This window comes from Seriola aureovittata, chromosome 12 (genome assembly GCF_021018895.1).
Source record: "Seriola aureovittata isolate HTS-2021-v1 ecotype China chromosome 12, ASM2101889v1, whole genome shotgun sequence".
In the NCBI taxonomy this organism is placed as follows: Eukaryota; Metazoa; Chordata; class Actinopteri; order Carangiformes; family Carangidae; genus Seriola; species Seriola aureovittata.
This window is the reverse complement of record NC_079375.1, coordinates 27,041,242-27,066,147: the sequence shown is the minus strand read 5'-3', so window position 1 is coordinate 27,066,147 and position 24,906 is coordinate 27,041,242. Positions and strand designations below refer to the sequence as shown.

The following is a 24,906-nucleotide window of genomic DNA, read 5'->3' as shown; positions in this document are numbered from 1 at the left end:
TGTCTCTGTCTCAGTGTCTCTGTTTCAGTCTCTGTTTCAGTGTCTCTGTCTCAGTGTCTCTGTTTCAGTCTCTGTTTCAGTGTCTCTGTCTCAGTGTCTCTGTTTCAGTCTCTGTTTCAGTGTCTCAGATTCAGTGTCTCTGTTTCAGTCTCTGTTTCAGTGTCTCTGTTTCAGCGTCTCAGCGTCTCTGTTTCAGTGTCTCTGTTTCAGTGTCTCAGATTCAGTGTCTCTGTCTCAGTGTCTCAGTGTCTCTGTCTCAGTGTCTCTGTTTCAGTGTCTCTGTCTCAGTGTCTCTGTTTCAGTGTCTCTGTCTCAGTGTCTCTGTTTCAGTGTCTCTGTCTCAGTGTCTCAGTGTCTCTGTCTCAGATTCAGTGTTGCAATGTCTCTGTTTCAGTGTCTCTGTCTCAGTGTCTCTGTCTCAGTGTCTCTGTTTCAGTGTCTCTGTCTCAGTGTCTCTGTTTCAGTGTCTCTGTCTCAGTGTCTCAGTGTCTCTGTCTCAGTGTCTCTGTTTCAGTGTCTCTGTCTCAGTGTCTCTGTTTCAGTGTCTCAGTGTCTCTGTCTCAGTGTCTCTGTTTCAGTGTCTCTGTCTCAGTGTCTCTGTCTCAGTGTCTCTGTTTCAGTGTCTCTGTCTCAGTGTCTCTGTCTCAGTGTCTCTGTCTCAGTGTCTCTGTCTCAGTGTCTCAGTGTCTGTCCTGCTGTGAAGCGTCTTCACCTTGACAGAGACGTCCTCAGTCAGACTCTTGATCCTCTCTTTGACGTTGTCGGTCAGACGGTTGATCTGTCCTCGGACAAAGTCCAGCCGGTCCCTCTGCTCCTCTCGCTCTTCCAGGCAGAAGATCCTGTCAGAGGTCAAAGGTTAAAGTGAGACGCAGACACACACGAGGATATTATTAAAGAGCTGGTCAGTGTGTGTCCCTCACTTCCTGTCAGCGGAGGCGATGTTGATGGCGTCCATCACAGCTTTGATGGCCTCAGTGATCTGCCACGCTCTCACCGTGTGCTGCTCGAACTTGGTCTTCACCGCAGACTGAGAGATGAACTCCTGCAGAGGTCAGAGGTCGTTCAGGGTCACGGCTCAGCCCAAACACCAGCCTCATCACACACATCACACAGGTGAGGCTCATTAATCCTGTACCTCAAACGTCCGCTCGAACCTCTGGAACTCTCTCAGTCTGTCGTGGAAACCTTCAGCCAGAGCGCCACCTGCAGCACCACACAGGAAGTTCAGTACGACATTCACCATCTAACTACTTCACAGTGAGTCTAAAATCAGCTGTTTCACCTCGTTAACATCCACGTTTTTTTTTTTATATACAGTGCCTATAGAAAATCATCATACCCTGTGAAAATCTTTACCTTTTGTCACCTGACACCCTGTAAATTATAATAAATTAAATCAAACTTTTTTAAGCTTTATGTACACATAATAACCCTCATCATCAAAGTGAAAATAACATTTTAAAACATTCTGGACAACTATTAAAAATTAGTTAATGATTAACCTGATTTGGTTAAGTGATCAGCTCCCTAGAGTAAACCATTATAAACTTACTCAGGTGCAACCAATCAACTTCCAGATCAAACACCAGGCTAATTGCCTCCCACCTGATATTAATTGCAGTGGTTTTGATTTCTTTAGAATAAAACCAGCTGTTTTCTTGAAAATTCCACTACTCGTAATGGATGGTAGTGAAAGGATTCAACATGGTTGGAAAAGTACATTCAAAAGAACTCCAGGATAAAGTTGTGAAAAGGCACAAGTTAGGTGAAGGCTACAAAAAGCTTTCGAAAGCTTTATCTATCCCTCTGAGTACCGTTCAGAGCATCATTAACCAACACCTGGCCTAGATCAGGCCGTCCGTCCAAACTGGATGACCGAGCCAGAAGGACATTGATCAGAGAAGCTACCAAGAGGCCAAAGGCAACTTCGCAGGACTTACAAGTCTTCATGGCTGTGACTGGTCGGTCTGTACATGTGACAACAATCTCACAAGCTTTACACAAAGCTGGTCTGTATGGCAGGGTGGCAAGAAAGAAGCCTTTTCTGAAAAAGTGCCACACTCATTCTCATCTGCGCTATGCAAAAACACATCTGGAATATTCTGTTACCATGTGGAAAAAGGTTTTATGGTCAGATGAGACGAAGATTGAACTTTTTGGACTGAACTCCAAGCGCTGTGTTTGGTGAAAACCAAACACAGCACACCACCCAAGACACACCATACCTACTGTGAAGCATGGTGGGGGCAACATTATGTTGTGGGGATGTTTCTCTTCAGCGGGGACTCCTTGAGTGGCCAAGTCAGAGCCCTGACTTAAATCCGATAGAAAATCTGTGGATTGACTTGAAGAGAGCAGTCCATCCCCAATCTAGGTATGCAAAGCTAATAGAGACATATCCAAATAGATTGATGGCTGTAATTAAAGCAAAAGGAAGCTCTACAAAGTATTAAATCAGAGGGCGGATGACTTTTCCAACCCTGTTATTCTAGTTTTTCATTTTTCATTAATTTTCAGAACTGTTGCCTTTTGTGTCATTATTTTGATGTTGTACGGCTAAATTTGTAAATAAAACTGGAAATTTTTTTTTAATGGGTTTTGATTTCAGGCTGTATGACAAATAAAGTAACTATTTCAAAGGGGTATGATGATTTTCTATAGGCACTGTAATACAGACACATGATGATGAAATAATCATCAGCACCATGACTGAGTGTTTCCACCTTGAACTGCAGTGAACCAATGACAGTCTCTTAAACACAGAATCAGGGTTTCATACATCACAGACCTCAGGAACCAATCCTGTCAACAGGGGGCGGGGCTAAATACACCTGAAACCTCGTCAGTACAGAGCGAGAGAGTTAGCATTAGCACAAGCGCTAACACTGCGTCAGCCACTGCCAGTTAGAAGCTAACTAACAACATAAACAAATAAAAGATGCTAACTACATAAAATGGATAAAAACAGATATTTTTTATAATCTTTAATCTTTAAAAAGTCTGACTGATTCAAGGTGTCGGGGATCTGTGGTTATCAGAGACGTCTCCTGATGATTATGATAATAAATAAATAATAAACAATAACAACTGTTGACTGATGGACATGTCACCTGCAGACAGGTTCAACTCTACAGATAGAAAAGTCTCTAAGGCTGATCTGAGACCTGTCTCCTCTCTGAGGCTGTAACAGCTGCTGCTGTTTCTGAAACAAGAGGAGACTCCTCCTGCTGTCCCACACCTGTCTCACCTGTCTCACCTGTCTCACCTGTCTCAGGCATGCCCTGCGCTCGCTGCATCCTGGAGCTCAGGACCTCTTTGGCTGAGATGAAGAAGATCCTCCCTGGTGCCTCGTCCAGACCGACCACCCTCAGCTCCTCGGCCAGGAAACTGACGCAGCGGTCCAGGTGCTGCTTCCTCACCTGGACAGCAGGGGGTGGAGACTCCACAGTTTTACGCTGATCTCACCTGCTGCCATTTCAGATTTCACTTTTACTCATTAAGGCTTTTTCTTTATCGCACCACTGATGTGAAGCTCTCAGAAAAGTGCTGAGTAAACCTGTTGACACCTGTCAGCCAATCACAGGGCAGGATTTTCTCTCTCTCGCTGTGGTACCAACAATTAACAGGTAACTTCCTGTTCAGTGAAAGTTTAGCTTGAGAACATGAATATGTTAATACAATCACCACTTCCTGCTCCTTTTTCACAATAAAAGCTTTCTAAAAGCAGAGAGCTGGTTGAGGCTTTTATTGTGAAGTAGCTGCAGAAAAGTTGAGTTTAGTCAGGTTTTCACATACACACACACACACACACAAACACACACACACACACACACACACACACACAAACACACACACACACACACACACACACACAAATACACACACACACATAAATACACAAATACACACACACACACACACACACACACACACACACACACACAAACACACAACACACACACACACACACACACAAATACACACACACACATAAATACACAAATACACACAAACACACACACACAAACACACACACACACACACACACACACACACACACAAACACACACAAATACACACACACACACACACACACACACACACAAACACACACACACACACACACACACAAACACACACACACACAAATACACACACACACACATAAATACACAAATACACACACACACACATAAATACACAAATACACACACACACACACACACACACCACACACACACACAACACAAACACACACAAACACACACACACACAAATACACACACACACACATAAATACACAAACACACACACACAAACACACACACACACAAATACACACACACACACATAAATACACAAACACACACACACACACACACACACACACACACACACACACACACACACACACACACACACACACACACCTCCTCGATATACTCGGGCTCAGTCACAGAGGCGTCCCATCGATTGTGGAGGATGAAGATGTTCGGTTTGGAAATTCTCTCACTGACTTTATGGAAGAAAAGTTTCTCCTGAAAACAGAAGGAGACAAATATGACGAATAATAATTATATCAATAATGAATAAATAAAGAACGTTCGTCACGTTACAGTCGACAGGTGACGAACGTGTTTCCTCACCGTGTTCATCAGCGTCGACTCTGCGTTTCCCACCAGGACAAAGACGTCGGCGTCCAGACAGAACTTATCGATCCAGCTGTCCAACTCCAGGGTCACATCTGTCCCAGGGCTGGGGCAAAGGTCACAGAGCGCACAGAGTTTACTTCAGTGTTTAAATCTCTTTCACTGCTGCAAACACCTCAATGTTTTTTCCTAAACTAGGAAACTTTTTTAAGATATTCTGTGCAGCACTTGAGTAACTCAGCTGAGGAGACATTATCCCTGTTCTGTGATGAGCTTCACACCTTCACCCTTTAACTAACCACGTGTTCACTGATGGTCCGAGGTTCGAGGAGGAGACACCTTCGACAGGTAAAGACAGAGTTACCTGTCCATCAGCACCAGGTCGTCTCTCAGCAGAGCGCAGCGGCTTTTAGGCCAAAACACTTTGACCAGGCTGCCGGAGTCCAGGGTGGGATCCATGTGGAGAGCATGAGCCAGCTGGTTCACAGTCTGGGGGGGGGGGGGGGGATTTAATGAAATTTAAAGGAACAGTTCCACTTTTTAAAGAAGCTTCAGTCTGGACTCTAAATGTGGGTCTGTCCCTTTAAGGCCTGTCTGTGACGTACCGCGACGCTCCTCCTCTCATTGGACGCCTCGGTGGTGAGGTAAGCCTCGTCGCCGTCGGTCCCCTCCACCCTCAGGAAGCAGTTGGTGGTGTGTCCGATGCCGCTGGGCAGCACGCGGTCTCTCAGCATGGCGTTGATCACGGTGCTCTTCCCGTTACTGGTCCTGAAGCAGCAGAGAGAGCAGGTGAGCTACTGTTCACCTGGAGCCCCAGTCATGTGGTGATGACACGTCCGTGCATGAACCTCTGATCAGACCACACCCACACAGTCCTGATGAGGCAGGTTATAAAGTTACAGAAGATTTATTTACTGATTAACATTCGATTATGAATTAGAACAGGTGACTCCCACTGACCCTGATCAGCTGACTGACATTTAGACTTTGAGTTTAAAGTTTGATCCTGTTATAATAAGCTCCAGACTCACTGACTCACAAACCATCAGTTTTACTATAGAAACATTGAGGACGATGTCCTACAGTGTCAGAGTGCAACTACAACCACCTCCTCGTGGTCGTATCCCTCCACCGCTCAGGCTAGTTCCAGGTCACACGCTGTTTATTTAGTCAGAGAGAATATCAACCATTTGTGTGTTTGTTATAACTGTCTTGAGTAATGGTTAAAAAGTGTTTTCTGAGGTCGCACTGACATTGACCTTTGACCTTTGTCCCAGGGAATGTTTGCATCACATTTCAGGAAGTTCCCTCAAGGTGTTACTGAGATATCGTGTCATGAGAATGAGGCAGACAACCTGGAAACAAAATGGCTGCCGGCGCAGAGGAAAAATAAAAAGTGTCCTGAAACAGCTTCAAACTGAAAGTTCATATTTTCTGCTGCTTTAAATGAGCTTATCAGGATTTCAGGCCGTTTACAGGGAAACTCAGTTTCTCAGGAGCTATTACATCATCAGGCTGATTGCATCATCTGACTGTTATTACATCATCGCCCTGGAGCACGTTCCTCTGGATCCGTGTCACTGTGACTGTCGCTTGTGAATCACTGATAAAGTTTATCTGAGGCGACAGTTTGTTCGTCTGTTGGCAGATCTCTCAGATCTCCTCACCAATCAGAGCCGGTAGCAGACGTCCGGCCGCAGCCGCCACTGAGCGCGCTCAGTTCACCACCTCCACACTCACAGTGGACACACAATGGTCTTTTATAAACTCCATATTCTCCATGAGGAATTTGACTGTTTTGTTATTTTTCTTCTTTTATTTTAGGATGAATTGATGAGTTGATTAATTGATGAGTTTATCCACAGAAATGAATCTATTGTTTTAATAATCAATGGATCGTTTCCAGTTAAACAGTTTTCTCTGGTTTCAGCTTCTTTCTGTCACATGACAATAAACTGAACGTGGAGGGTTGAGAGATTCTTCCTGAGCTCTGCAGAAGTTACAATTGATTGATTCAGTCAATTCATTTATTGATTGACTATGTGGTGATATAGTCTGTGTGCTGTCAGTTTCAGTCAGGTCTGTAGTTGTGGTGGAAAATACCAAATATTTAAGAACATCATGAATCAGTCACAATGACACTTTAAACTCACCATGTGTTTTAATCTGAGTGAAGAAATAAACTTCAGGTTCTGGAACTTTGTGATGTCACAACAAAGCAGTCACCAAGCCCCGCCCACCTGGACCCACCATCCAAACCTTGCAGGATTTGGTTTCTCTGAGTGTTTTTACCTGAAATCTGCTTTATTTTTATTGGATCAGTCAGAAAACAGTCAGCCAATCAGAAGAGAGGCTCAGAGCCTCCTCTCTTCTGATTGGCTCACAGACCTGTTGTTACTAGAGCTGCAGAGAGAAGCCTGAGAGAGGAGATGTAAAACTACACTGAGATGGTTTTTATATCTTCTTACGGAAGTCTTGAGTAATGGCTAAACAGTGTTTGAGGTCACTCTGACCTTTGACCCCCAAAGTCTAATCAGTTCATCCTTGAATCCAAGTGAATGTTTGTCAAGGTGTTACTAAGATATTGTGTTAAGGAGAATGCGACGGACGAGCTGAAAACAAAATGGCTGCTGCCCTGTCGCCGACACAGAGCAATAAAGATGCTTCATTATATTAAACATTTGATTTGATGATTTACATATTAATATCTTTGTTGATCTCAGGAGTGTGACACTAACATGACAGCTGATGTAACTACAGTGTAGAGTGTGTTTGACCGACCTGCCAAAGAACGCCACCTTCATGTGTCTCCTGAGCAGAACTTCTCTGATGGTCGACAGTTTGGTGGCACAGCTCTGCATCTCCAGACTCTGCTCCTCCACGGCCACCTGACCCAGGTCATCGCCTCGCCACGCCTCTGACGCCACAACACACGACAACAGGTAAGTTCATTTGTCACGTTTGTGAGTCGTTTTCTTTTCTAAGGACAGTTTCTGCTTTTTAAAAAAATCTTTCACATTATTACTGGTGATCTTCTTCAACAGGCCTTTACTGTCACCACGTGTCACTACGTGTTACTACGTGTTACTACGTGTTACTACGTGTCACTACGTGTCACTACGTCACGTGTCACTACGTGTTACTACGTGTTACTACGTGTCACTACGTGTCACTACGTGTCACTACGTGTTACTACGTGTTACTACGTGTCACTACGTGTCACTACGTGTCACTACGTCACGTGTCACTACGTGTTACTACGTGTTACTACGTGTCACTACGTGTCACTACGTGTTACTACGTGTCACTACGTGTCACTACGTCACGTGTCACTACGTGTTACAACGTGTTATTACGTGTCACTACGTGTCACTAGATGGCGTCCATCTTTCCTCTGACGTTTCAACCCTGAACACAACGTCCTCCAGCTGGTCGCAGTCCCAACTCATCTCCTCCTTACACCTACACACACCTGAGCAACAAGTGTATACAGTGTGTGTGTGTGTGTGTGTGTGTGTGTGTGTGTGTGTTTCTGACCGTCCACAAAAGCAGAGCCGTCTTTCACAAAGTCCAGCAGCTGATCAAAGATGGAGGTGATCGAACGCTTTGCTACGACAAAACGCCGCAGAGGAGACGGATCTTCAGCATCCATGACACCTACACACACACACACACACACACACACACACACACACACACACAGGTTTATATTGGCAAATATGAACACAAAAGCAAACTGTGTTAATCTACAGATGAACACCCAGTCACAGCTGACTGTCTCTAACACACACACACACACACACACACACACACACACACACACACACACACACACAGTGTTATCGTGTATTTACCGTGTTCAGTGTGTCTCCCTGGTTCAGATGTCAGTTGTGTTTTCTGGGTTCGTCCCCATCAAGTCGCCGTCAGCTCCCATCATCCCTCTGTTCAACACACTGACAACATCAGAGACACGACGACTGAACTCATCATCAGCACGCAAAGCTCAGCTTACACTGTGTGTGTGTGTGTGTGTGTGTGTGTGTGTGTGTGTGTGCGCAGACAGATCCTCTTAGCAGGACTTAGAGCTGCTTCACCTGTCACACCTGCAGCTTCAACAACCTGCAGGTGTGTGTGTTTTATTACAGGTTTATTTAGTTTTTGATTTTCAGTAACATTATCTTTGAGATTATATATGTATATATATCTATATCTATATAGATATATTGATATAGATATATTATAAATATTATTATTATTTTCTTTCTTCCACACTGTTCCTTCTCACACACTGCACTACATAATAAATAAATGGGGGGGTGGAGTTAAGACCAGGTCTGTAGACACCAGGTGTGTTTGGCCTAATTTGCATATTTTAAAACCTTGTGTTTAATCTGAGGCTTTTAAATTTTTGCCGTTTCAGATTAACTGCAGGGGGCACCACTGAGACAAAGACGTCTCTATCTGTTTAAAACTGTCATGAAAGAATGAGAGTGGATATGAAGCAGTTTGACTGACTGAGTTATATTTACATGAGGAAATAAAACAAGGAGATTAGAGGCTGTTTTTAACCACTGAGCTGATTAAGCAGCTGCATTAACCTCCTGCTGATGATCTGATGCTTCACTGAAACACTTTTATCCAGAGAGGGAACATTCAGTGAGGAGTCGGGTCTTTACTGTCAGTGGTACCTGAGGAGTCGGGTCTTTACTGTCAGTGGTACCGGAGGAGTCGGGTCTTTACTGTCAGTGGTACCGGAGGAGTCGGGTCTTTACTGTCAGTGGTACCAGAGGAGTCGGGTCTTTACTGTCAGTGGTACCGGAGGAGTCGGGGTCTTTAGTGTCTTTAGTGTCAGTGGTACCTGAGGAGTCGGGTCTTTACTGTCAGTGGTACCGGAGGAGTCGGGTCTTTACTGTCAGTGGTACCGGAGGAGTCGGGTCTTTACTGTCAGTGGTACCAGAGGAGTCGGGTCTTTAGTGTCAGTGGTACCGGAGGAGTCGGGGTCTTTAGTGTCTTTAGTGTCAGTGGTACCTGAGGAGTCGGGGTCTTTAGTGTCAGTGGTACCGGAGAGTCGGGGTCTTTACTGTCAGTGGTACCGGAGGAGTCGGGTCTTTACTGTCAGTGGTACCAGAGGAGTCGGGGTCTTTACTGTCAGTGGTACCGGAGGAGTCGGGGTCTTTACTGTCAGTGGTACCGGAGGAGTCGGGTCTTTACTGTCAGTGGTACCGGAGGAGTCGGGTCTTTACTGTCAGTGGTACCGGAGGAGTCGGGTCTTTACTGTCAGTGGTACCGGAGGAGTCGGGGTCTTTAGTGTCTTTAGTGTCAGTGGTGCCGGAGGAGTCGGGGTCTTTAGTGTCAGTGGTACCGGAGGAGTCGGGGTCTTTAGTGTCTTTAGTGTCAGTGGTGCCGGAGGAGTCGGGTCTTTACTGTCAGTGGTACCGGAGGAGTCGGGGTCTTTAGTGTCAGTGGTACCGGAGGAGTCGGGGTCTTTAGTGTCAGTGGTACCGGAGGAGTCGGGGTCTTTAGTGTCTTTAGTGTCAGTGGTGCCGGAGGAGTCGGGTCTTTACTGTCAGTGGTACCGGAGGAGTCGGGGTCTTTACTGTCAGTGGTACCGGAGGAGTCGGGGTCTTTAGTGTCAGTGGTACCGGAGGAGTCGGGGACTTTAGTGTCAGTGGTACCTGAGGAGTCGGGGTCTTTAGTGTCAGTGGTACCTGAGGAGTCGGGGACTTTAGTGTCAGTGGTACCGGAGGAGTCGGGGTCTTTAGTGTCGGTGGTACCGGAGGAGTCGGGGTCTTTACTGTCAGTGGTACCGGAGGAGTCGGGTCTTTAGTGTCAGTGGTACCTGAGGAGTCGGGGTCTTTAGTGTCAGTGGTACCGGAGGAGTCGGGTCTTTAGTGTCAGTGGTACCTGAGGAGTCGGGGACTTTAGTGTCAGTGGTACCGGAGGAGTCGGGTCTTTAGTGTCAGTGGTACCGGAGGAGTCGGGGTTTTTAGTGTCAGTGGTACCGGAGGAGTCGGGGTCTTTACTGTCAGTGGTACCGGAGGAGTCGGGGACTTTAGTGTCAGTGGTACCTGAGGAGTCGGGGTCTTTAGTGTCAGTGGTACCGGAGGAGTCGGGGTCTTTAGTGTCAGTGGTACCGGAGGAGTCGGGGTCTTTACTGTCAGTGGTACCGGAGGAGTCGGGGACTTTAGTGTCAGTGGTACCTGAGGAGTCGGGGTCTTTAGTGTCAGTGGTACCGGAGGAGTCGGGGTCTTTAGTGTCAGTGGTACCGGAGGAGTCGGGGACTTTAGTGTCAGTGGTACCGGAGGAGTCGGGGTCTTTACTGTCAGTGGTACCGGAGGAGTCGGGGACTTTAGTGTCAGTGGTACCGGAGGAGTCGGGGACTTTAGTGTCAGTGGTACCTGAGGAGTCGGGGTCTTTAGTGTCAGTGGTACCGGAGGAGTCGGGGTCTTTAGTGTCAGTGGTACCGGAGGAGTCGGGGACTTTAGTGACAGTGGTACCGGAGGAGTCGGGGACTTTACTGTCAGTGGTACCGAGGAGTCGGGGTCTTTAGTGTCAGTGGTACCGAGGAGTCGGGGTCTTTAGTGTCAGTGTACCGGAGGAGTCGGGGTCTTTAGTGTCGGTGGTACCGGAGGAGTCGGGGTCTTTAGTGTCTTTAGTGTCAGTGTACCGGAGGAGTCGGGGTCTTTACTGTCAGTGGTACCGGAGGAGTCGGGGTCTTTAGTGTCAGTGGTACCGAGGAGTCGGGGTCTTTAGTGTCAGTGGTAACCGGAGGAGTCGGGGACTTTAGTGTCAGTGGTACCTGAGGAGTCGGGGTCTTTAGTGTCAGTGGTACCTGAGGAGTCGGGGACTTTAGTGTCAGTGGTACCGGAGGAGTCGGGGTCTTTAGTGTCAGTGGTACCGGAGGAGTCGGGGTCTTTACTGTCAGTGGTAACCGGAGGAGTCGGGGTCTTTAGTGTCAGTGTACCTGAGGAGTCGGGGTCTTTAGTGTCAGTGGTACCGGAGGAGTCGGGGACTTTAGTGTCAGTGGTACCTGAGGAGTCGGGGTCTTTAGTGTCAGTGGTACCGGAGGAGTCGGGGTCTTTAGTGTCAGTGGTACCGGAGGAGTCGGGGTCTTTACTGTCAGTGGTACCGGAGGAGTCGGGTCTTTAGTGTCAGTGGTACCGGAGGAGTCGGGGACTTTAGTGTCAGTGGTACCGGAGGAGTCGGGTCTTTAGTGTCAGTGGTACCTGAGGAGTCGGGGACTTTAGTGTCAGTGGTACCGGAGGAGTCGGGGTCTTTAGTGTCAGTGGTACCGGAGAGTCGGGGTCTTTAGTGTCAGTGGTACCGGAGGAGTCGGGGTCTTTACTGTCAGTGGTACCGAGGAGTCGGGGACTTTAGTGTCAGTGGTACCTGAGGAGTCGGGGGTCTTAGTGTCAGTGGTACCGGAGAGTCGGGGTCTTTAGTGTCAGTGGTACCGGAGGAGTCGGGGTCTTTACTGTCAGTGGTACCGGAGGAGTCGGGGACTTTAGTGTCAGTGGTACCTGAGGAGTCGGGGTCTTTAGTGTCAGTGGTACCGGAGGAGTCGGGGTCTTTAGTGTCAGTGGTACCGGAGGAGTCGGGGACTTTAGTGTCAGTGGTACCGGAGAGTCGGGGTCTTTACTGTCAGTGGTACCGGAGGAGTCGGGGACTTTAGTGTCAGTGGTACCGGAGGAGTCGGGGACTTTAGTGTCAGTGGTACCTGAGGAGTCGGGGTCTTTAGTGTCAGTGGTACCGGAGGAGTCGGGGTCTTTAGTGTCAGTGGTACCGGAGGAGTCGGGGACTTTAGTGACAGTGGTACCGGAGGAGTCGGGGACTTTACTGTCAGTGGTACCGGAGGAGTCGGGGTCTTTACTGTCAGTGGTACCGGAGGAGTCGGGGACTTTAGTGTCAGTGGTACCGGAGGAGTCGGGGACTTTACTGTCAGTGGTACCGGAGGAGTCGGGGTCTTTAGTGTCTTTACTGTCAGTGGTACCGGAGGAGTCGGGGACTTTAGTGTCAGTGGTACCGGAGAGTCGGGGTCTTTACTGTCAGTGGTACCGGAGGAGTCGGGGACTTTAGTGTCAGTGGTACCGGAGAGTCGGGGTCTTTACTGTCAGTGGTACCGGAGGAGTCGGGGTCTTTAGTGTCAGTGGTACCGGAGGAGTCGGGTCTTTAGTGTCAGTGGTACCGGAGGAGTCGGGGTCTTTAGTGTCTTTAGTGTCAGTGGTACCGGAGGAGTCGGGGTCTTTAGTGTCAGTGGTACCGGAGGAGTCGGGGTCTTTAGTGTCAGTGGTACCGGAGGAGTCGGGGTCTTTAGTGTCTTTAGTGTCAGTGGTACCGGAGGAGTCGGGGACTTTAGTGTCAGTGGTACCGGAGGAGTCGGGGTCTTTAGTGTCTTTAGTGTCAGTGGTACCGGAGGAGTCGGGGACTTTAGTGTCAGTGGTACCGGAGAGTCGGGGTGGATGTCTTCGGCTCTTCACAGTTTTTAAACTGATGGTGAAGATGTTCCAGTGGAAATTACAGTTACAATAAGTTTATGTGAAGTTTCCTCTGAACAACATCAGTGTTTCAGTGTTTCTCTGACATGATTTATTAATACTGCAATGGGTGGATGTGTGTGTGTGTGTTTGTGTGAGGGGTGTATGTGTGTGTGTCTCTATCAGCTTCAGTCAGATTCAGAGGAAACGGTCGCTGTTGTTTCATCACAGACGCCAACAACCAAACTAACTTTCATCATCCTGTCAGACTGAAGCCACACCCACCTTATCTGACAGGGAGGAGGGTGTGTGTGTGTGTGTTTCTGTTTCCAGCTAAACTGTTGTGATAGTTCTGTCATCATAAAGACAGAACTACAACAAACACTGATCCACCATGTTTTTAAATACTGTTAGAATCATAAATATACACTACCACTACAGTTTTACCTGTATTTTTATCTGTTTTAATCTGTGTTTTACCTGTGTTTTTACCTGTGTTTTACCTGTGTTTTACCTGTGTTTTTACCTGTGTTTTACCTGTGTTTTTACCTGTGTTTTACCTGTGTTTTTACCTGTGTTTTACCTGTGTTTTACCTGTGTTTTACCTGTGTTTTACCTGTGTTTTACCTGTGTTTTTACTGTGTTTTACCTGTGTTTTTCCGTTTTAATCTGTGTTTAACCTGTGTTTTAATCTGTGTTTTTACCTGTTTTAACTGTGTTTTAACCTGTGTTTTAACTTGTGTTTTAACCTGTGTTTTTACCTTAGTTTTAACCTGTTTTTTAGCCTGTGTTTTAAACTGTGTTTTAATCTGTGTTTTAATCTGTGTTTTACCTTTGTTTTACCTGTGTTTTAACCTTTGTTTAACCTTTGTTTTAACCTGCGTTTTAACCTGTGTTTAAACCCGTGTTTTAAACTGTGTTTTTACCTTTGTTTTAACCTGTGTTTTAACCTGTTTTTACCTGTGTTTTAACCTGTGTTTTAATCTGTTTTAATCTGTGTTTTAATCTGTGTTTAACCCGCGTTTTGACCTGTGTTTAACCTGTGTTTTACCTTTGTTTTTTAACCTGTGTTTAACCTGTGTTTTAACCTGTGTTTTAACCTGTGTTTTACCTGTGTTTAAACCTGTGTTTTACCTGTGTTTAAACCTGTGGTTTAACCTTTGTTTTACCTGTGTTTAAACCTGTGTTTTACCTGTGTTTTAACCTGTGTTTAAACCTGTGTTTTACCTGTGTTTTAACCTGTGTTTAAACCTGTGTTTTAACCTGTGTTTTAACCTGCGTTTAACCTGTGTTTTAATCTGTGTTTTACCTGTGTTTTACCTGTGTTTAAACCTGTGTTTTACCTGTGTTTTAACCTGTGTTTAAACCTGTGTTTAACCTGTGTTTTAACCTGTGTTTAAACCTGTGTTTTACCTGTGTTTAAACCTGTGTTTTACCTGTGTTTTAATCTGTGTTTAAACCTGTGTTTAACCTGTGTTTTAACCTGTGTTTAAACCTGTGTTTAACCTGTGTTTTAACCTGTGTTTAAACCTGTGTTTAACCTGTGTTTTACCTGTGTTTTACCTGTGTTTTACCTGTGTTTAAACCTGTGTTTTACCTGTGTTTTACCTGTGTTTTAATCTGTGTTTTACCTGTGTTTTACCTGTGTTTTACCTGTGTTTTAACCTGTGTTTTACCTGTGTTTTTACCTGTGTTTTACCTGTGTTTTAATCTGAGTTTTAATCTGTGTTTTCCTTGTGTTTTACCTGTGTTTTACCTGTGTTTTACCTGTGTTTTACCTGTGTTTTACCTGTGTTTTACCTGTGTTTTACCTGTGTTTTAACCTGTGTTTTACCTGTGTTTTACCTGTGTTTTAATCTGAGTTTTAATCTGTTTTAATCTGCGTTTTAACCTGTGTTTTACCTGTGTTTTACCTGTGTTTTACCTGTGTTTTACCTGTGTTTTAACCTGTGTTTTACCTGTGTTTTACCTGTGTTTTACCTGTGTTTTACCTGTGTTTTACCTGTGTTTTAACCTGTGTTTTACCTGTGTTTTACCTGTGTTTTAATCTGAGTTTTAATCTGTGTTTTCCTTGTGTTTTACAAAGGGACAAGAATGTGGTTAAAACCTGTTTAAGGTCCAGAGTTGAAGACAGACATGGATATGAAACTAACAACAACACACCTGAGTGAAAACCTCTTAAGGAAGTGATACAAACACACTCAGGTCTCACTCCTGCTGCTCTCAGACATCTCCATCTCACCGACACATCCACCTGTTAAATAAAGGAAAACACAGGAGGCTAGAAAACATCTTCAACATGCGCAGCTCAGAGACAACGACACATCACATGAAATATCTGATCTGCCAAATACTTGAAACTGTAATTATCTCGTTGTCTCAGTTCAATCAGCTGCAGGATGAAATAAAAGAGGAGCTGTGACAGTTTAATGACACATTACACCCATATTAAAATGTTTCTGGGAGATATTTGGTTATAATTAATATAAACACAAAATATCCTCAGTGTTTATCAGCTTTACACACAGACATAGAGTACACAGCAAATAATGAATAATCTGCAGATATATGGTCATATATCTGATTCCTTTTACAGCTGTAGCATGAGGAGAAGAAACTTGGAGGAGGAGGAGGAGGAGGAGGAGGGAGGGGGTGGAAAGAAGAAGAAAAACAAAGTCTGGAGGGAAAGAAAGACAAACGATGGGAGAAGAGATAAAACAGAGAGAGAGACAGACGGACGCTGGGGAGACATTAAGGAAAAGACTGCAGACAGACGGAGTGACAGCTTCAGATCCACAGACAGATAGAGAGAAGAAAGGAAGGAACACAGAAAGAGTGGGAGGGGGAGGAGCTGAGGAAGAGGAGGAGGAGTCAGGGAGCAGGGAGGCAGATAAAAGGGACTCAGCAGAGAGGAAGAGCAGAGGAGAAAAACAGGCTCCAGGAGGAAGGAGTCTGCGCTGAAACACAAGAGAGGAAGAGCTGGAAAAAGAGGAGGAGGAGGAAGCACGAGACCCACGGAGAGAAACCTCCCTCAAAGACTCTGTGTTTACGTCTGGAGAGAGAGGAGGAGGCCGCAGGAGGTGAAGAAAAGACGTCACAGTGGGAGATTTCAGGAGGAGAGCTTGGTGTCAAAGGTCATCACATGAGACGTTCAACATACCCACTGAACACAGGCTCAGCTGATGTAAGAGGAGCAGACCTACAGAGGTGCATCATGGGAACATCTTAGGTCCATACAGACGCAGACCTGAACGCCTTCGTTCTCTGGTTCCACCTCTCCCACTCCCGCCCAGCATGCTGCTCAGGTTATCCCAGGGAAGGAGCTCTCCAGGTGGGGCAGGAGGGCTGCTGCTGCTCCCTGTGCTCCTGGGATTGATGATGATGATGATGATGACGGCGGTGGTAGTGGAGACGGCGAGCGTCGATGACGTAGAGAGTGAAGAGAGTCAGGAGATGCTGGATGAGGACGAGGCTGTCAGCACCGAGATCCTGGTAAGAAAACAACCTCACCTGTTCACACATAAACCCACAGATGTTCCTGCGAGTCTCCACATCAGGAGGGAACAGGAAGCAGATCTGGCTGCTGATCAATCAATCATTAATTCATACATCAGACTGTCTTACTCACTCAGTCACATATTCTGATAATTGATCAATGGTTGAAGATATTTTCTGAACATCTCTGGATTCTGTTTTTAATGAGCTGGTGAATCCAGTTCTCTGACGTCATATTTACCAACCTGCTGGACACTGACTGGAAAAGTCTCAAACACGGAAACTATCATTAATCTGAACATTAACCAGCTGATATCCTGATCAATCAATAATAATTTAAGTCTTTTTTTTTCAGATTTTTTTTTGCTATTTATGGTATTTGTGCTAACCTATGCTAACAGTTTCCCCCTTATTCCAGTCTTTGTGCTAAACTATGCTAACTGTTTCCCCTTGCTTCAAGTCTGTGTTAAGCTAGGCTAACAGTTTCCCTCTGCTTCTAGTCTTTGTGCTAAGCTATGCTAACGGTCCTGGACACATCTTCCTGACAGATCACAGGTTGTTTTCACTGCAGATGGAAACATGTTGAAATCTCCAGGTCCTGATCCGACAACAGCGGAACACTGGTTACTATGGTTACTACACTTAATGACTTAATGATGAGATTTACATCCCAGACGTGATGATGGAAATTCAACTTTCAGTTCATCTGAAGAGAAAACACAATGAGACCTTCACTGTTAAATTTGTTGTGGTCAGTTTAACCTTTGGTTAAATTAGTCACCAGTCAGCTATCTGAAGCATCAGCACTGTTGCTATGGTTACTGCAGGTTAACAGACCCTGAGCTAAAGTTAACATGTTGTACACTGACCGTGTGAAACCGGTTCTGTTGTTATTCCAGGAGTCGGCGTCCTCCGACCTGTCCAGAGTGTCTCCTCTCAGCTCCTGGCTCATCTTTAGAAGAAACTCCAACAAGGGGGACAACCGGAGAACCAAAGGGTCCAGGAGAACCTCCAAGGTCAGACACACCTCCACCTGAAGAGAAACATATATAATAACTAGAATTAGAGCCTCCGCCACTCAGACTAGTTCCAGGTCACGTCCCTGTTTATCCACAGTTATAGAAAATATGAACCATTGGTGTGAAAGTTTGTCATTATTACTGAGAAGTCTTGAGTTTGGTTGAAAGTGTTTTGGGTTCATCCTTGAGTTCAAGTGAATGTTCCAAATGTGAAGAAGTTACATGAAGGTGCTTCTGAGGTATGGTTTCAACGAGAAGGAGACGGACGGACAACCTGAAAACAAAATGGCTGCTGCTCTGACTGTTGCAGACGCGGAGGAATAAAAACACATGGTGGAGTCAGGATGTGACTGATAATGTGACCAGAGGACAGTCCTGTATGAGCTGCTACATTTAATACTTTACATCTTAATGTTTTAGACTGTTGGTTTGATCAAAGCAGGAAACAGAGTGTAGCACTGTTTTCTGACACTGACTCAATGAATGACGTTGAATGAACAGAGAAGAATCAGCAGGTCAACTGATAATAAAACAAACTCTTTGACAGCGTGAAGCTCAACTTGTCCAAACAACGTTTCTACTCCTGAAAAATCTAAATCTGCTGACACGTTCCAGAGTTTCTAATCCACATCTGGCTGTAGACAGAAACACACCTGTAAATGTTTATGCCTATCTGCAGCATGGTCTTCCAGGCCCTCCAGGACCTCCAGGACCACAGGGGCCTCAGGGCCCCCCCGCCCCCCTCCTGCCCCAACAACAGGAGCTCATCCAGGAGCTGCAGCTAAAACTGAGAGGTGAGAGTTCACTGATCACACTGAGACCGAGACCAGGTTCACTCCAGATTCTCTGACCACGCTTTGCTAACAGTTTCAACCTGGTTCCAGCCTTTGTGCTAAGCTAGGCTAACGGTCCTGGACACATCTTCCTGACAGATCACAGGCGTCCTGGTTGTTTTCACTGCAGATGGAAACATGTTGAAATCTCCAGGTCCTGATCCGACAACAGCAGAACACTGGTTACTATGGTTACTACACTTAGCTACAACAGACTGGAGTCAGGACCTGGACCAGACAGCAGCCTGTCTGCATTCACTTTAGTTTTCACATGATTTGTCCAGCTCCAATATTTCACTTTCACTCTGTTTCTGTATGTAGGTTATATAAATACAGCTCTGTGTGTGTGTGTGTGTGTGTGTGTGTGTGTGTGTGTGTGTGTGTGTGTGTGTGTGGAGGCAGGCTGTCTGAGTCCTTAATAGGGGTAATTTTGTGGAGCGTGGATGTGACTTGGCTCAGCTGCAGGATTCCTGACATACCTGCTGACTGATGGTGTGTCTTTGTTACTTTCTGCACATTTGTATTTGTGTGTGTGTGTGTGTGTGTGTGTGTGTGTGTCAGAGAGTGAATTTGTTCGTTCATGCATGCTTCTTGTTTTCCTCCATCAGTTTTTCTCTACATGTGTTTCCGTATTTTGCAGCTGTGTGTTTGAAAGAGTTCGGTTTTTATTCCAGCAGCTAGAAGTGAGAACAGATCTGAAGACTGAACCAGACTGATGCCTGTGACAGTGATAAACATGTGTCAGGTCACGCACCACAGCAGTCTGTAGGTAGAGCAGGGTGAGATCTGCGCTCTCAGCTCCAGGGCTGATGGTGGGTGGAGTGTCCGGCCAGCAGGGGGCGCTCTGTCAGAGAGAGAGTTCATCAAACAGGGTGAAGCTGTGAGTTCAGACGTCTGCAGTCTGACCGCAGCAGCACTGTTTTCCAAGCAGTGTGGCGCCACACACACACACACACACACACACACACACACACACACACACACACACACACACACACACACACTTTCTGCAAATGTGTGTGTTTATGTCTCTGTGCTGAGCAGGCAGCACGCCAACACACACAGTCATTTTTCCTCATGAAATCATTTTTCAAAACAACTTGATCCAAACAATCAATGCGTCTCTTCTCTTTCCCCCCTCCTCCCCCTCCTCCTCCCTCCTCCTCCCCCCCTCCTCCTCCCCCCCTCCTCCTCCCTCCTCCTCCCCCCCTCCTCCCTCCTCCTCCCCCCTCCTTCTCCCTCCTCCTCCCCCCCTCCTCCCCCCCTCCTCCTCCTCCCCCCTCCTCCTCCCCCCTCCTTCTCCCTCCCCCCCCCCCTCCTCCTCCCCCCTCCTCCTCTTCCCCCCTCCTCCTCCTCCCCCCCTCCCCCCTCCTCCCCCCTCCTCCCCCCTCCTCCTCCTCCCCTCCTCCTCCCCCCTCCTCCTCCTCCCCCCCCTCCTCCTCCCCTCCTCCTCCTCCCTCCTCCTCCTCCTCCTCCTCCCCCCTCCTCCCCCCCCCCCCTCCTCCTCCCCCCTCCTCCTCCCTCCTCCTTCTCCCTCCTCCTCCTTCTCCCTCCTCCTCCCCCCTCCTCCCCCCCTCCTCCCCCCTCCTTCTCCCTCCTCCTCCCCCCTCCTCCTCTTCCCCCCTCCTCCTCCCTCCTCCTCCCCCCTCCTCCTCCCTCCTCCTCCCCCCTCCTCCTCCCCCCTCCTCCTCCCCCCTCCTCCCCCCTCCTCCTCCCCCCTCCTCCTCCTCCCTCCTCCTCCCCCCTCCTCCTCCCTCCTCCTCCCCCCCTCCTCCTCCCTCCTCCTCCCCCCTCCTCCTCCCCCCTCCTCCTCCTCCCCCCTCCTCCCTCCTCCTCCCTCCTCCTCCTCCCCTCCTCCTCCCTCCTCCTCCTCCCTCCTCCCCCCCCTCCCCCCTCCTCCTCCCCCCTCCTCCTCCCCCCTCCTCCTCCTCCTCCTCCCCCCCTCCTCCTCCTCCCCCCTCCTCCTCCTCCCCTCCTCCTCCCTCCTCCTCCCCTCCTCCCCCTCTCTCAGACATGGCAGGAGGAGTGTGTCTGCTGTGTGATCGTCCTCCTCGTGTCTCCACCTCCTTCCTCAGTCGCCTCCTGCAGCCTGTCACCATCCCCCGCCGCAGCCTGCTGGAGCTGCAGTCCTTCAGCAAGGTGACACACACACATCATACGTATGTATAATGCGTGATAGATATATTTTATATTGTTGATAATGACGATGACTCATTGACTGTCTTGAACTTTAAATATTCAACGGAAAAATTAATAAAAAGACAAGTTAAAAAAGTTAGTTAACGAGATGATAAATCCATTTAAAGTTAGCTAATTAGATTATTATTATTATTAAATTTAATGTTAAAAAGAGTGAAAGCCACTTCAGGCTCAGGTCTCACATGAGCTTTAGATAAACTAACACCACATCAGTGGGTTTTTTCTCCATCACTGTGACTGGATCTACAGGATCTTTCCTTTGAACTGCTTCCTGTGTTTGACCTTTGACCCCTGCAGCCCTCAGACTCTGAGCAGAGCTTCCAGAGGGGTCAGAGCTTCAACACCAGCACCGGCCGATACACAGCACCCGTCTCTGGCTTCTACCAGCTCACAGCCAGCCTCCTGATAGGTGAGACACTAACACAACAGTCCTGCTCACTGGGACAGGTGACTTGGAGGAATGCACCTGAGTTATTTCATCTACATCATTCACAACAACGTTACTGAGATATCGTGTCCAGAATGAGATGGACGACCTGAAAACAAAATGGCTGCTGCTCTGGCAGAGGAATAAAAACATGTTGAATATTACCACTGAAAAGTAGGGTTGCAAAATTCTTGGAATTTATGGGAATATATTTGGGAATATTATATTTATGGGATATATGGGAAATTATGGGAATAAACGGGAATAAACTGGGAATTTTCAAAATTGAAGGTTGGCTCTTCATAGGGAACTTAAACATAGTTGAGGAAAGTATATTTTAGCATAATCTTGACTAAAACAAACAGATGCCATTCAAATACACTTGAAGATCCATGCCATTCCTCAATCACATGCACAGAGCACACTGCTTACTGCATGGCTAATGAGACCACGCCCCCTACTGGCACCGTGCACGCCGCCATCACATGTACAGGAGATTTCTAGAAGACTGGACCAAACTTTTGAGCCTGAAGCACAGAGACTATTGGAGGCACACATTTGTGCCTGTGGAATAAACATATATAATATATGTATATATATATATAATATATTCCCAGTTAGTTCCCCTAAATTCCCAGTAATTCCCAATAATTCCCATGGAAAGTTTCCAATATGGAATATTTCCAAAATGCCCAACCTTAACTTCCCATGGAAATTTACCGGAAATTTTCCGCCCCTTTGCAACCCTACTGAAAAGTACTGCTACAAGAAGTCAGACGCCATGATGACATTGGTCCATGTCCAATGACACAACCATTCAGTCTCATCACCATAACAACCAGTAACACATCTGTCACCAGGTGTTAGACAGAGGTCACCTCTCTGATCAAACAAACTGTCCCAGTCTGTTTAGATGTGACAACAACATGATAATAAACTACTGTGCATTAGATAATCTGTGTGTGTGTGTGTGTGTGTGTGTGTGTGTGTGTGTGTGTGTGTGTGTGTGTGTGTGTGTGTCAGAGTCTGGTGACAGAGTCCAGGTCCGGCTCAGAGACAGTGTGAGGGCAGCGATCTGCATCGAGTCTCTGTGTCAGAGTAACCTGTGAGTACTTCCTGTTTCTTCTTCTTCTTCTCTGTTTTCCACGTGGTGTCTGCAGCTGTTTGTGCAGCTGTTTGTGCAGCGGCGTGAGTCGTCACAGCTGCGATCAGTGATTAGAGGTTAGACTGAACCTCTGGTGAGCGACAGATAAACAGGCTGTTGGTGTTTGTCCCTGTTCCAACACGAGTCTGAGCACAAAGCCCAGATCACAGAAATGTTTCTGTTGCTTCCGAAGATCCGCTCATGATTTACAGCGTGATGGGCCCTCAGACAGGATGTGACCTGCGCTCGCCGCTAAGTCTATGATTCCCAGCAACAAGGCGTCTCGTTACAGTGCTAAGAAGCAAGTGTTAGCATTAGCCCTGCTAATAAGCAGCCGGTCTCAGGTCTCGTTTCTATTGGCGCGCAGGTGTTTGTCACAGCGGTCAGAGTTCAACACGACTGATCTTCGACCAGCGCAGCAACAAACCGTCATGGCGCGGCGCAAGCTATTGGAAGTGATGAGTTTCAGAGTCAGTGGTGCTGTTGCTGGGTTCTGTCTAAAAGCCGCATTATCCTCATCAGTCAGCCCGTCTCTGTACCGCCACACCTGTCATGACTCACTCACTCGTGTTTTCTGTCTGTGTGTCTTAGCTCTGTGGAGTCGGTGATGGGCGTGGCAGCTGCTGGAGGAACCTTCAGCATCTTACTGACAGGAACGCTGTATCTACAGGTACAACACACACCTGAAGATCCACACACCTACACTCAGATCAGAAGCTGCCGAACGCTAAACACTAAACTGTGTGTGTGTGTGTGTGTGTGTGTGTAGGCTGGAGAGTACGTCTCAGTGTTTGTGGACAACGCCACCGGCTCGGCCATCAGCGTCCTGCAGGACTCCCTGTTCTCTGGGATCCTGCTTGGAGTCTGAGCACCAACACACGGCAGAGGTGTGACATCATCCACTCAAGCCCCTCCCACACCATCACATCTGCTTCATCATTTAAACAGACTGGTGGCACAGCTGTTCACCGCCCCTCTCCCACCTGCTGTCACCGATCAGCTGCACCATGTGATCAGGGCGGAGTCAGACATCCAGACCTGATGAGACGGAGTCTGGACCTGGATCTACTTCTAGATGATAAAGTGAATAAGAGAAGCTCAACTGTCCTTTACTCCTGTCACATAACAGCTACGTCTCCACGCCGGGGTAACTCCTCCCCCTCGCTTCCTGTCTGCGTCTTCTGTTGTTGTGGCGACGGACGATGATCTCGACGCAGGAGCTGCGGTACATCTCCCTCCCTCTGCTCCAGCCACCAGCTCCACCTTCACAACAACCAGCTATTCTTAAAGGAGCCACGCCACTCGTGTAACTTTATCTTCGTCAAAGAGATATTGCGCCAAATCGCCGGCACGCATGAACGATACATTAGCATAACTTGATTTCAGGCTGGATCATGTGTTCAGGGGAGGCGGAGTTCACACCCTGCACAAAATGTATTTGTCATCTTACTGTCATCACTCAGGTTGTCCATGAGAGAGAGAGAGAGCGAGAGGACGAGAGACCAAGACTCTCTATTTTCTTTTCTCTTTTTCTTTCTTGCTCCCACATTGAGTAACGAGTGACGACTGAGAAAGACGAGACACCAACAAACACTCAGCACTCCACCGGGTGAAGACAGGACGGTCTGACGGTGGTTAAGATCGTAGCGTCTTCACTATCAACCGTCCACTCACAAAGAGCTTTTCTAGTCATACAGACCAGTCACAGTTCATTCACCTATTCACACACACATACGTCATCACGCCCACACACTGATGGAGCAGCCCGAGGACACTTCAACACGTGGACCGGAGGAGCCGGGGATCGAACCACCGACCTTGTGATTAGCAATACAACAACACCAAGAAAATAATCTTTAACTGGGTGAAAAACATTTGAACTGTCAGAGTGTAAACACCAACGATGACTTTCTAAAGACTCATGACATATAAAACTTTCTGCTTTAACTTTTCATTTTTCAGCAGCTGCAGTTCAAACCTCCACTGACATTAAATCTGAGCTGCAGACGTGTGTTTGTGTATTTACACACTTTTTCCAGGACTCTCAGCCTCTCTAACAAAGAGGCCTGTGTTAAAGGCCAAATGAAACATCGTATGAAACCCTCATTCATTTTCCTGCACAGAATTGACATTAAGTCTGGATGTGTGGGCGAGGCTGGGCGACGCCTCTGAAGTGTGTCCTGTTCGTCCACAGAGACACGTCATTAGTCCAGGACAATGTCCAGAGGTTTACTGGACGGATCAGTTCCTGTCTGTGGACTGAGACTCCACACAGGCCTCTGATGTCCCGAATGCTGAGAATCAGAAAACTCATGATCTTGTGTTTCTCATGTCAGAGCTGTCGTTTTCCTGGAGCGCCGCCTGGTGGACGATAGAGGAACTGCAGCAGTGGAGGCTGGTCGTCTGATCGCTTTGAATATCTGACATTGTGTTAAATCTTTATGTTTCAGCAGCTCATCAAGAACTGAGAGCTGAAGCTAACGGAGGAAATACTGAGAATAACCACCTGAACAGGTGAACAGGAACCACCACCCCGCTCCACAGAGACTTGTACAGATTGATCTAATGATTGTATGACGTCACTCCTCATTCTACTTTAATATGAATATTTATTCTCTGGAAGAAACAAGTTGTGAATAATTGTGATAATAAACCTTCGTACTCTC

The 24,906-nt window shown here is 47.0% G+C and overlaps 2 protein-coding genes and 1 long non-coding RNA gene across 3 annotated transcripts in view; 1 reads left to right on the top strand and 2 right to left on the bottom strand.

The window, feature by feature from the left end:
* mfn1a (mitofusin 1a) overlaps positions 1-16,403 on the bottom strand; it is a 20,971-nt gene extending 4,568 nt beyond the window's left edge. Inside the window, exons 1-13 of the mRNA XM_056391491.1 lie at positions 16,284-16,403; positions 15,287-15,377; positions 8,504-8,590; positions 8,187-8,306; positions 7,431-7,566; positions 5,255-5,417; positions 5,014-5,138; positions 4,647-4,755; positions 4,431-4,538; positions 3,266-3,419; positions 1,136-1,203; positions 921-1,042; positions 713-839 (exon numbers count right to left, since the gene is read on the bottom strand). Of these exons, the coding sequence (XP_056247466.1) occupies positions 713-839; positions 921-1,042; positions 1,136-1,203; positions 3,266-3,419; positions 4,431-4,538; positions 4,647-4,755; positions 5,014-5,138; positions 5,255-5,417; positions 7,431-7,566; positions 8,187-8,301 (1,227 nt within the window). The 5' untranslated portion in view covers positions 8,302-8,306; positions 8,504-8,590; positions 15,287-15,377; positions 16,284-16,403. The remainder of the gene's footprint in view (positions 1-712; positions 840-920; positions 1,043-1,135; positions 1,204-3,265; positions 3,420-4,430; positions 4,539-4,646; positions 4,756-5,013; positions 5,139-5,254; positions 5,418-7,430; positions 7,567-8,186; positions 8,307-8,503; positions 8,591-15,286; positions 15,378-16,283) is intronic.
* si:ch1073-184j22.1 (erythroferrone) lies at positions 15,807-24,906 on the top strand. The gene is made up of 8 exons (XM_056391579.1): positions 15,807-16,615; positions 17,518-17,634; positions 18,317-18,431; positions 20,482-20,609; positions 20,967-21,078; positions 22,120-22,201; positions 22,832-22,910; positions 23,010-24,906. The coding sequence occupies exons 1-8, from the start codon at positions 16,418-16,420 to the stop codon at positions 23,106-23,108; spliced, it is 930 nt and encodes a 309-aa protein (XP_056247554.1). The 5' UTR covers positions 15,807-16,417; the 3' UTR covers positions 23,109-24,906.
* LOC130178961 (uncharacterized) lies at positions 16,474-19,619 on the bottom strand. Its single transcript, XR_008829214.1, has 3 exons — positions 19,225-19,619; positions 17,488-17,651; positions 16,474-16,612 (listed from the first exon to the last, which is right to left on the bottom strand). It is a non-coding gene; the product is annotated as an uncharacterized LOC130178961 (long non-coding RNA).